Genomic DNA, 12,505 nt, shown 5'->3' on the forward strand with positions numbered 1-12,505 from the left:
GCCTCCCCGTGCCCTCAGCCTCCCCCCCCCACCCCGAGAGCCAGAGCCTCCCCGTGCCCTCAGCCTCCCCCCCCACCCCGAGAGCTAGAGCCTCCCCGTGCCCTCAGCCTCCCCCCCCCACCCCGAGAGCTAGAGCCTCCCCGTGCCCTCAGCCTCCCTCCCCACCCCCAGAGTCAGAGCCTCCCCGTGCCCTCAGCCTCCCCACCCCGAGAGCCAGAGCCTCCCCGTGCCAGCGCCTCCGCAAGGGGAACGGTGCCGGCAGACAGGTGCCCGGAGGGGGCACGGAGGGGAGGCATCAGTCCATGTCCACCCTTCCCACGAAAAGAACAGTTTCTCTACACAAAAGGGAACTTTCAAGACAGTGAAACAGAGAAGACACGAACATTATGACCAAGAGCGCACCCACCTAGTACACTCAAAAATGGCTCAGGCAGTGAGTTTTGGGTCATTTGTCTTTTACCACAGTTTAGAAAAGACCCTGCCCTCAGTCACGGTGCTCAGCCCACGAGGCGGCTGTTCCCTACGTTACACCACACACGGCAGACGTGCAGAACGCACACCAGGCAGGCTTCCCATCGTTCGGTTGCGGCCTCCCCTCGATCTCTAGCAGAGGGTCCCTCAGTCTGCAAAGGAGCAATGACCACCTTTATGACCTCCTTCAGCTCTGCCCTCTTTTCTTCTTACTCTGCTGAGCTGGGAGGACCCACTGGTCCCTGGCCACCACGTCCTTCTCCCTGGAGGTCATCACGGTGACCAAAGTCCCATGTAAACCCTTGTCACTCCTCTAGGAAGCCGCTCATCAGAGCGGTCACCAGCCTCACCGTAGAAAAACGAGGACCACCCCTGCCCAGGCCCTGGTGCCGTTCAGAGCCAGGGCCGCTACTGGACGTCAAGGGTCAACCACAGGGACGAGGCCCAGGTGGTCTTGACATTCTCAACGTCAGTATTTATCTCAGTCTAAAATCCTTCAGTCCAGGAAAAAGCAAACAAAACTCAGAAGAGGAAAAAAAAATAAAATAAGGGAGTCAGGCCAAAGAATTGACGATCAGAGTGAAACCTGACAGAAACAACCATTTTAAAGGATAACTCTGTCCATTGTTGGACCACGATCTAAAAAGAAGTTCAGTAGGATTTCCTCTTCGTCACACCGTGTTACAGAAATTCCGTCTTAACCTAAACACAAGGGACTTCTCTCCCCAGCGATCAGGGTTTTGGCTTTCGCCCCTTCGACAGGCAGCAGCAAAATAATCGCTTAGTGTTCCCATCTTTTCTGTTTCCTCGCAACAGTGACACAGAGACACCGCGAGGAGCGAGGGCGTGTCTTCTGGACGATCTAACATGCAGCCGCGTCTCCTTGTTCTGGCCCAGGAGGTGGGAAGAGCCCCACTGCCCAGCCCACAGCCCGCCCGGGCCGTGTCCAGCGCACCCCGACGTGACACTGTGTGGCGACAGCATTGTCTGGGCTTTAGAGACGGGCGACCACCGTGCAGGGAGCTGGAGTCACTGGACCAAAGACGGACTGCAGGTGGCAGTGCCAAGATTCAAATCCCGGGGGGTCCCATTCCTGCCTCCCCACCCCCACCCCCACCCCCACCCCCACCCCCACCCGCGACTTCCCACTGGCCGTCAGCACGCAGGCCCAGCAGGACGGAGGTGTGACCCTGTGAGGACCACAGGCTACGAACACCACTTCATCAGCAAGGTGAGGAATTAAAAAAAAACAAACAGACAGAAGAGGGCTATACCCAAAGACAGAAATATCCCAAAAGAGGCATATTTTAGACACTATGGAAGGAACAGACCTTCAGAATTGAAAAAAGATTTCTTTTTCTTAAAATACTTTTAAAGATATTCTCCTGAGATTTGGTAAAAAAAAAAAAAAATCTTCCAAAGTTTGACATTTCTCTCTCTCTCTCTCTCTCTCTCTCTCTCACACACACACACTGTGCAGTACAACCAGCAGGACAGGGATCTGACGATGTTCATCACACACATACATCTAGAGCCTGAAATCGTCTGGAAGAAATGCTACCAATCAATTTTTTAAGCTCAGTTTCATAGAGGAAAAGGTAACCCCCACAACAGGAAGTCGGCACCCCCTCTTTGCGGTGACTTACCTGAGAGGGGCAGGTCTGGGAGGTCCAGGCGCTGGGCCACCCCGCTGCTGGCCGGGCGCGCACTGCTGTAAGCTGAATGCCTCTGAAAAGCAAAGGGCACAGCGCCTAGGTGAGCCTGCGACATCAGGAACCACACGATCAAGGTGTGTGCCTACCGTGTGCACGCCAGTTCTCAAGCTCGTAGGCATCGCCGGGGGAGCTTTTAAAACGACTTACTACCGTGAGCAGATAATCGATGCAACTGGCATCGAGAGTTAAAAGAAAGTCTCCCTTTCACTTCCAGCTCCCAGTTCTTCTCCCAGGGGGCAATCCTCGCTAATCAGCTGTGTGACTCTCCTTCCTGGAGTAGTCTATATAGTATATTTAAGTATATCTATAAAAATACTGATTTTTTTTTAAGTGAGAAGAGGGGGGATAAAGAGACAGACTCCCACATGCGTCCCGACCAGGATCCACCCGGCAATCCACGTCTGGGGCTGATGCCTGAATCAACCGAGCTATCCTCGGCACCTGAGCCCAATGCTCAGACCGACTGAGTCATCCTTAGTGCCTGGGGCCGACACTCGAACCAATCGAGCCACCCACCAACTATGAGAGGGAAAGAGGGAGAGAAGGGGGAGAGAGAGGGGGAGAGAAGCAGATGGCTGCTTCTCATGTGTGCCCTGGCCAGGAATCGAACCCGGGACTTCCCGCACACCGGGCTGATGCTCTCTCCACTGAGTCAACTGGCCAGGGCCCAAAATACTGACTTTTTAAATAGCCAGCAGATCTGAAAAGATGCCCAACGTCACTCACTAATCATCAGCGAAATGCAAACCAAAACCACGATAAATATCACCTCACACCTCTCAGGATGGTTATTATGAAACAACAACAACAAAAACCACCATAAAATAACAAGCAGTGGAAGATGCGGGAAAACTGGAATGCCTGCCGCACTACTGGGGGTTTGCAGAGTGGCACAGACCCAGGGGGGAAGAACAGGAGGTTCCTCAAAAGTGATTAAAACTAGAACCACCCCAGGACCCAGCGGTCCCACTTCTGGGTCTATATCCCCCCCAAGATTGAAAACAGGATCTTGAAGAGATACCTACATGCCCAAAAGAAGTTAAACAGAGGAGTGTTTAAATAAACCATGGCGTATTATGTAGCCTTTAAAAAATGAATTATTTCTCCAAATGCTGCATTTGCAGCTGTCTCTGATAATAGTGCTTCGTTCGTTAAAGAAATGTTCACTGAGCTTCTGCTACCTAACTGCATACTGGCCACTGATGCAGACGAAAGACAAGAGCAAGTGCGGCAGGTTAGTCCCTGCCCGCAAGGGTGCTAGTCCCACGGCAAAGTGACATGAGCCAGTATCTGAATAATGTGTACAGCAATCCAATCACAAAACTTTCTCTCCCTCCCCCTCCCTACCCACACTCATACACACTTTTATGCTCAAGAACAACATCTACAATAGAAGAGTAGACAATCAGCTATATATAGTGGTTATTTCTGGGGTGATCGGGCCAGGGAGATTTTTTTTTTTTTTTATTCATTTTAGAAAGGAGAGGGGGGGGAGAGAAGGCAGGGAGGAGCAGGAAGCATCAACTCCCATATGTGCCTTGACCAGGCAAGCCCAGGGTTTCGAACCGGCAACCTCAGCATTTCCAGGTTGAAGCTTTATCCACTGTGCCACCACAGGTCAGGCAGCCAGGGAGATTTTTAACTTTTCCTTTTTAAACTAAAATTTTTGGTAAAAGACGCTTTTAAAATCAGACCCAAAAGTCAACCATCAGTAGAATGAACAAGCTGTGGCGTATTTCCACAAGGGAACACTAGGCAGCAATGAAAAATAATAAACTGCCGTCGCAGCATGAGTCAATCTCACAGGCCTAGGGTGAGCCAAACCATCCGGTCACAAAAGAAAAGATACAATGTGATTCTCCCTACAGGAAGTCCCAGATCACACAAAACTAACCTACAGTGACAGAGGTCGGGATATGGATGATGTCGACGGGGTTACAGACGGGCTGGTGAGGGGAGGGGGCCTTCTGAGGTGGGTACCGTGGGCGTACACCTATGGAGACATTCACGCCATACATTTAACATGTATGTACCTTACTTTACATGCCAGTAGCGTGCTGCAGCTGGTGCGTACCAGCTCATAATGGCCAACTCAATTCTTCAGGAATTTTGCAAGGCTAGTTGTCAAACCCATTATCGACATTAAACTTAATATAAGCAAAAGCAATTAATACTCAAAACTCAATGCCTCTTAGTTATTTTGCAACATTTTACGGTGGAGGCTATTTATGCCCACTGTTATCTGTACTGTAGAAACACTATACAATGCACATCTCTTTTCCACACCGTGTTCACTGATGTCATCAGGATACTCTGAAATCAGCAACAACGGTAACGTCCGCAGCACAGAAACTGGCGGACAGTACAAATCTCGGTCTTTCCCGCGAAGAGCCCGTTGTTAAACATTTACAGAAGACTCGTCTTTACAGCTCAATAAAAATAAGTACGAAGCCCTGGCTGGTTGGCTCAGTGGTAGAGCGTCGGCCTAGCGTGCGGAGGACCCGGGTTCGATTCCCGGCCAGGGCACACAGGAGAAGCGCCCATTTGCTTCTCCACCCCTCAGCCGCGCTTTCCTCTCTCTCTCTTCCCCTCCCGCAGCCAAGGCTCCATTGGAGCAAAGATGGCCCGGGCGCTGGGCATGGCTCTGTGGCCTCTTCCTCAGGCGCTGGAGTGGCTCTGGTCGCAAAATGGCGACGCCCAGGATGGGCAGAGCATCGCCCCCTGATGGGCAGAGCGTCGCCCCTGGTGGGCGTGCCGGGTGGATCCTGGTCGGGCGCATGCGGGAGTCTGTCTGACTGTCTCTCCCTGTTTCCAGCTTCAGGAAAAAAAAAAAAAAAAAAAAGTACGAATGAAGCACACCCTGTTTCAGTTCTATTAAATAAATGTGATGATTATCACAAAATAAATCATTGTTGGCCCTGCACCTCTTTTAGGCTTCAGAAGTGTAAATTCTAATGAAAGTGAAACTACTATTACTGTAGGCTTATTCAAAAACGATGGTTAACATGCCTCAAAAGATAAACCAGTTGGTTTTCTCCTTCCCTCTCGTGGCCTGTGTAGAGCAGGCTGTGACAGCATGGCGTGACCCCGGCCACCGCCCGCGCACGCAAACGCTTCCGGTACCTGCATGGGAGAAACGGCGGCGGCTGGGGCAGTCCTCACCGGTATGCCACTCAGGGGACTTCGCGGGGCCTTATGGACAGACACATTCTGTCCCGGTCCACCTGCCAAGAGATGGAAACACTGATATGTCAGCGAATTAAAAAATAGCAAATACAAGTTCCCGACTGGTTACTTTTCAGCGGCTAAAAAAAGCATCCCCTGCTGTTTATAAAGTATGATGTATATACACCTTTCTCCTCGGGGTTAGTGCTGAAGTGGGGAACGCCAGGGTGGGAATTAACTAAACAGGGTTGGTCTGAGAAAACAGGACACCCGAGGAAACAGAAAACATATTAACGAGGCTCCCATGGTGAAGGAGGGACAGGTAACTCCTGGCACAAACCATCGTGTTCACTCATCTCCCATTTTCCGGGACTGCAGTCACTGGGATCTCACGTCTTCCCATGGCTGTACTCTAACCCTAACCTAATCCAGCTGCAACCTATCTGAGCAGAGATAACCAGCCCCATCCTGAGATGAGCTATTCCTCTAGTCTTCCGACACGACAGACGTTCTTTGTTGCAGCCAAGTGAAGACACAGTCCGTTGTTATTTTGGGTAGACTCACGTTCGGTTTTTTCTATTTACTGTCTTTAGGTGTGCAGGGCATGGGAGCGCATCGTTCTCAGATATGTGGGTAATTGTGAATAAAGGCAAGTGGTCTGTCAGCCAGACGTTTCCAGGAAAAGGCGGGGCTGTGCACCGAGATCAGGACCGATAGGTCAGCCCAGGGGGTCACAGGGCAGAATCAAAGCCAGGTACAGAACAGCCTGGCCGCGCACAAGTTGCCAGATGAGGTAGGCACCAGCGAGAGAGCTGAATGCAAGGATTCGACGGCTTGTTTCCTAGGAGACAAACCGTCTGGCCAACCCTGCTCATCCACATCAGACCGGAGAAGGCAAATAAATAAATAAAGAGTAGTGACCTGTACGTAATAGGCGGAGAGGCAGAAAAGGAAGGGGAAGAGGCAGAGAGGAGACTGCGCTCTGTGTGAGCCAGCCCCCCCTGACAACATCCCATGGGGGGGGGGTGTCCCCGGAACACAAGGGGCCTCACGCGGAATGAACTGGGAGAACCCTGTGGTGGTTACCGATCTGGGGCCGGTGTGGGGTAGAGACACGCTTGCTCTTGGGGTCCCTGGTTTGAATTCTGAGTTCTGCTTATGAAACAAAAAGATACCTGGCTGTCCCAAGTCAAAGGACTTGATGAGGGACTTCACGGTGGCTGCAGGCTCCAAAGGCGTCGGGGAGGCTCTGCTGACATAGACCCCGGGCCACCGGCCAGGAGCATCGACCTCGGGGGGCTCGGGCTCTTCACGCACCAGTCTGCACGGTAAAGAGCAGAGCAAACTGAGCAGGGCGAGGGGGAGGGCTGGCCCTGGGGGAGGAGGCGCAGATCGATTTACACCGAGACAACGTGGAGAACACACACCCGTCTCGAAGAGGAGAACCCCCAGTTTAAAACCCCCGGTGTTTCTGTTTTGTTTTGCTTCAAATATTTTATTTATCGACTGTACAGAGGTGGTGCGGAGCGAGAAGGATCAGCTCAGAGCTGTCCCCGCTCTAGCTGTTCGCTGAATGCTTGTCCTCGGTGCCTTGACCTGGGCAAGCCTGGGCTTTCACCCCGGTGACTTCAGCGTCCCCGGCTGACGCTTTTTCCACCGCACCTTCGCGAGCGGAGGCTAAAACCCTGTGCTCTGAATCAGCGCTGCATCCTTAGGAAATCACCTAGGTGCTGCTGTCAGTGTTCAGCAAGAGATGTCTTCCTGGGAATGGCCAGAAATAGTCCTTTCACAGGTAGGGTGACGTGACCCCTACACAGAAAGAATGTGCCTGACCAGGTGGTGGCGCAGCGGATAGAGCGTCGGACTGGGATGCGGAAGGACCCAGGTTCGAGACCCCGAGGTCACCAGCTTGAGCGCGGGCTCATCTGGTTTGAGCAAAAAGGCTCACCAGCTTGGACCCAAGGTCACTGGCTCCGGCAAGGGGTTACTCGGTCTGCTGGAGGCCCGCGGTCAAGGCACATATGAGAAAGCAATCAATGAACTAAGGTGTCGCAACGAGGAACTAATGATTGATGCTTCTCATCTCTCCATTCCTGCCTGTCCCTATCTATCCCTCTCTCTGACTCTCTCTGTCCCTGTAAATAAATAAATAAATAAATAAACAAGAAAGAATGTGAGTCAACTCTGCAAACTATTCCACACACACAAGAATGTTCTTCACCGTAAATATCTACTGTCCATGGTGACCACGACCACCTGGCTTGTCAGTGTGCATTCCCACCCCCACCCACCCCCCACCCGGCATGGAAAGGTTGGAAAGATGACGTCGCAGGGCTCCCCGGCCACTAGAACGTCAGCTGCCACTGAAGTCCCATCCATCAGGAAGACGTGGGCAAGGCCCGGAGAGGGGCCCGAGTGGGGAAGAGGCCGGCACAGGGCATTCACTGCAGGCACAGGTTACGGCCGGCGTGCGATGCTTCTGCCGCTGTGCTGGCGGTGACAGCGTCCACCTGGGCGGGCGGGCTCCTGAGTCTAAGACCTGTTCGTTTGTTCGTTCAAACGTTCATTGGGGCAGAGACAGCAGCTCCTCTGGTGGCCCGGTCTCCTGTGCTGTGACTTTGGGAGTTGTTCCTGGGAGCTCAACCTGGAATCCTGTGTCTTCAGCCCTCCCAACGGTCCTGCAAACCCCGGGGAACCTTTCTGCTTAAACCAGTGAGGCTGTGATCTCCGTTATGTTCAACAGAACCCCTGACTCCCTACACTGTTTGCCCTCCAAGAGCGAGAACGGGAGCTGTATTCTAGAGGAGGGGACCTGCACTTCTGCGTGAGACGAAGCATCTCCCCTCGCCCAAACTTTCCCAGGAAGTTGTTTTAAAATGTGGTTTCTGCCCTGGCTGGTTGGCTCAGCGGTAGAGCGTCGGCCTGGTGTGCAGGAGTCCTGGGTTCGATTCCCGGCCAGGGCACACAGGAGAAGCGCCCATCTGCTTCTCCACCCCTCCCCCTCTCCTTCCTCTCTGTCTCTCTCTTCCCTTCCGGCAGCCAAGGCTCCATTGGAGCAAAGATGGCCCGGGCGCTGGGGATGGCTCTATGGCCTCTGCCTCAGGCGCTAGAATGGCTCTGGATGCAACAGATGGGCAGAGCATTGCCCCCTGGTGGGCATGCCGGGTGGATCCCGGTCGGGCATATGCGGGAGTCTGTCTGACTGCCTCCCCGTTTCCAGCTTCGGAAAAATGAAAAAATAAAATAAAATAAAATAAAATAAATAAATAAAATGTGGTTTCTAAACGCAGGTAGACTCAGAGAGAGCCTTTGGAAGCTCGGTCACCTGGCTCAATCCTCTCGTGCCTGGCTTCCTCATCCAGGGGACTTTAGAATGTCACTTCATCGTCCCGTGAATGATCTCCCAATCCTCTAGTTTCTACATCACCGCCTTTTATTATATATACCCAATCGCCACAGCTGTTTTGCAAGACGATGACTAATGTATGAGCCCGGCTCAAAGAAAAAGGATTATTTCTGGCAGCGTTGTTTAATAAGGTCAGTGGAAGTTTAAAATATCTGCTTACTGATCTTTTTAAAATTACCCTGGTTCCTGTGAGCTTCCACGATTGAATTTGCTTTGCCCTCAGCCCCCGAAGCCGTCTTCTGTTGGCCCGTGATCGACGTGAACGGAATAGGAGCAAGGCAGAACTCAAAACACTACGATCACACGGCTCTACACTCCTGTCTCTACAGCCCCCGCTTTTGGGTGGGGAAAAAAAAAAGCAGTCAACTGGTGACAACTTTGGGAGAAAACAGTAGGGATTCCAGAAGCTGGTAGGAGGTTGGGTTTAAAAAAATTTTTTTTTCTAATTGAATGGCTTAGTTTTTGTGTTTTCTTCATTGTGTGGCGTAGTATAAAATCGGGTGGTGTGGCCTGACCTGTGGTGGCGCAGTGATAAAGCGTCGACCTGGAAATGCTGAGGTCGCCGGTTCAAAACCGTGGGCTTGCCTGGTCAAGGCACATATGGGAGTTGATGCTTCCAGCTCCTACCCCCTTCTCTCTCTCTGTCTCTCCTCTCTCTCTCTCTCTCTCTCTCTCTCTCTCTGTCTCTCCCTCTCCTCTCTAAAATGAATAAATTAAAAAAAAAATCAGGTGGCGAACAGTATATGCAGAAAATGAATAAAGTCAGGCTGGGTATGAGCAGATGAAAGTATCTCAGGAAGGTCAGATATGCAAGCGGGGGACCACCCTGTCACAAATCCACTCATACAACCCGCTCCCTCACTGAGGGTTTCATTTGTATTTCTCTGGTGACCAGGGACGGTCAGCATCTTTTCATATGCCCTGCCGGCCACCTGTCTGTCCTCTTTGGAGCACTGGGTATTCAGGTCCTTTGCCCATTTTAAAATGAGGTATCACCTCACACCTGTCAAACTCAACAAACAAGGTGCTGGCGAGGGTGTGGAGAAAAGGGACCCCTCGTGCGCCGTGGGTGGGAATGCAGACGGGTGCGGCCACTGGGGACACGGTATGGAATCTCCTCAGAAAGTTAAACATGGAACTACCTTATGACCCAGTGATTTCACCTCTGGGGATATATCCGAAGAAACTCGGAATACCAATTCAAAAGAATAAACACGCCCCTGTGTTCACTGCAGCACTCCTTACAACAGCCCAGCGATGGGAGCGGCCCAAGTGCACGCGGACAGATGAACGGGCAGACAAGCTCTGGTCCATTTACGCAACGGATACCACTCGGCTGTAAGGAAAGAACGGAACCTCACCATCTGCGACGGCGCGGACGGACCCAGAGGGGGTCACGCTAAGTGAGATAAGCCAGGCAGAGAGAGACAAATACTAAGTGATTTCGCTTCTGTGTGGAATCTAAAGAAAACAAACAAATAAAACAGAAACAGACTCCTCAACACAGAGAACAAACGGATGGTTAACAGAGGGGGAGGAGGTGGGGGGCTGGGTGACAAAGGGGAGGGGCTGAGAAGTAGAAACTGGTAGTGATGAAATAGTCCTGGGGGGTCAAGTTCAGCATGAGAAAGACAGTCAATGATAACACTGTAACAACTATGTATGGTGCCCGGTAGGAACTCAGAATATCAGGGGAACACTCTGTGTATGATTGTCTAACGACCGTGCCGTACTCCTGAAATTAATACAAAATAATATTGAATGTAAACAGTCATTGAAAAAAAATGTAAAAGATTTTAAATAACTTGCTATCAAAGGGCCTTGTAGAAACTTAAGGCACCCCTCTTCAAAGGAAGATCAGTTAAAAAAAAATTCATTTTCAGCCTGACTGGTGGTGGCACAGTGGATAGTTTCAAGCCGGGACTCTGAGGTCCCAGATTCGAACCCCCCCACCCCCGAGGTTGCCAACTTTAGTACAGGCTCATCTAGTTTGATGAGGTTTGCCAGCTTGAATGTGGGGACGTCGGCTTGAGTGTGGGATCATCGACATGATCCCGTAGGTCACCGGATTGAGCCCAAAGGTCGTGGGCTTGAGCAAGGGGTCACTGGCTTGGCTGAAGCCTCCCAGTCAAGGCACATGTGAGAATCAATCAACAGCTAAGGTGCCACAACAATGAGTTGATACTTCTCATCTCTCTCCTCCCTTTCTGTCTCTCTCTCTCTCTCTGTCAAATAAATAAGTAAATAAAGAACTAATTCCTTTTCATTTCATTCCCTGGTAATATAGTAAGAATTAAATGGAAATTCAGTATCTCCTGAGGTATTCCCTACAATTATCCAAGCTTCTCGGTTGATTCAAAATATCAAATGATATGTCAGAACTCGTGTAGACTCCGTCAGAAAACTGCAAGGCTATAAGAACCAATTGCTCGTCCTTCTGCCTGCTTGCCTCGAACTAAAACCACAACCAGCCTGCTTGCCTCGAACAAAAGAGTCAGTATGAGAAAACTCTGCAAGTTAAGTAGATTACAGGATCTCCTGGTCTAAATACCCACCATGTTATGTAATAGTGTGTGTGCGTGCACGTGTGTGCGTGCGTGCTCATGGCTTCACAGAACAAAGCCTGAATTGAAGAACCACAGAAAGCAGTTATTAAGACTGCTACTGGTTTTATGAGTCCTTTCCTCATGAACAGGCTTGAACTTCATTACACCAGCCTGTCTTAGAATCATCTGGGGATCCACTAGGAAGAACCCTGGCAATAAACAAAGCACGGCTGACCTCCGACCACGGGTTTGAACTGTGCAGGATCACGTACTTATCCGTGGACTTTTCTTTCAATAAACACAGGACACACAGAGAAAAAAGAAATGTCTTTTCTCCTTATGATTTCTCCCCATAATAGCTTTTCTCTAGCTTGCTTCACTGTAAGACTGCAGTACTATATAATACACACCACACACAAAATATGTGTTAACAGACTGTTTATGTTATTGGTGAGGATGCTGGCTGACCCGTCGGCTATCAGTAATTAAGTTTGGGGGTGGGGGTCAAGAGTGACACACAGATTCTCGCCTGTGCCCCCAACACCAGCGTCGCTCAAGGGTTAAGTCTCCTATGTCCTTCTGTTCCAAGGAAGAGGAAGAACTCTGCATTACATAAAACCTATTAATAAACGTTGAAGCATACAGCCAAGGTGTATCACAGCAAATTCATTAAATACAGGAAAAACTGCAAGGGACTCCTACAGGGTAAACATCTGTCCAAGGCTAGCTACTGGCGCTTAAGACAGAGGCTCGCTTCTAAGGTCGATCCAAATCACCCCAAAGTACGGCTGACGTGTTTTGTAACCACGACTGAGGACCAACACGCCGCCATCTTTCAATCAGCCCGGCGCATTCACTTTTCCTGCAGCGTTTAGCTTTTTTCCTCGGGCACAGCTCAGATGCAACAGCTGCCCTCACTGAGAAGCCGTCTGTACATCAACAGAAATGGTGCACGTCTCCATGTGAGACTAGGGCAACAAAGGATCATTTCCACGAGAAAATACGTGCACGACAGAACACGACAGCACCGTGTGTCTTAAAAACATCTCATTGAATTTTCCCTCACGCTCCAACATTTTAGGAAAAAAAACCCAAAACTTGACAAAGGCCAACTGTCTTATAGATGGTACATCTGGAATGCAAATCTAGCCGTTTGACATGCTTTTCTCAAACTTTCAAGAATGCAGGAGTGTCCTGTGAGA

General features: G+C 50.6%; 1 protein-coding gene across 4 annotated transcripts in view; it reads right to left on the reverse strand.

The window, feature by feature from the left end:
• SPECC1 (sperm antigen with calponin homology and coiled-coil domains 1) overlaps positions 1-12,505 on the reverse strand; it is a 243,189-nt gene that overhangs the window by 98,965 nt on the left and 131,719 nt on the right. For 3 of the 4 annotated variants that reach the window (XM_066264352.1, XM_066264351.1, XM_066264353.1), the window contains 3 exons: positions 6,527-6,672; positions 5,310-5,410; positions 2,118-2,199 (listed from right to left, as the gene is read on the reverse strand). In XM_066264352.1, the coding sequence (XP_066120449.1) occupies positions 2,118-2,199; positions 5,310-5,410; positions 6,527-6,672 (329 nt within the window). The remainder of the gene's footprint in view (positions 1-2,117; positions 2,200-5,309; positions 5,411-6,526; positions 6,673-12,505) is intronic. The other variant, XR_010729589.1, reaches the window with a different exon arrangement.

The sequence above is a fragment of the Saccopteryx bilineata genome, chromosome 2 (genome assembly GCF_036850765.1).
Source record: "Saccopteryx bilineata isolate mSacBil1 chromosome 2, mSacBil1_pri_phased_curated, whole genome shotgun sequence".
Classification (NCBI taxonomy): domain Eukaryota; kingdom Metazoa; phylum Chordata; class Mammalia; order Chiroptera; family Emballonuridae; genus Saccopteryx; species Saccopteryx bilineata.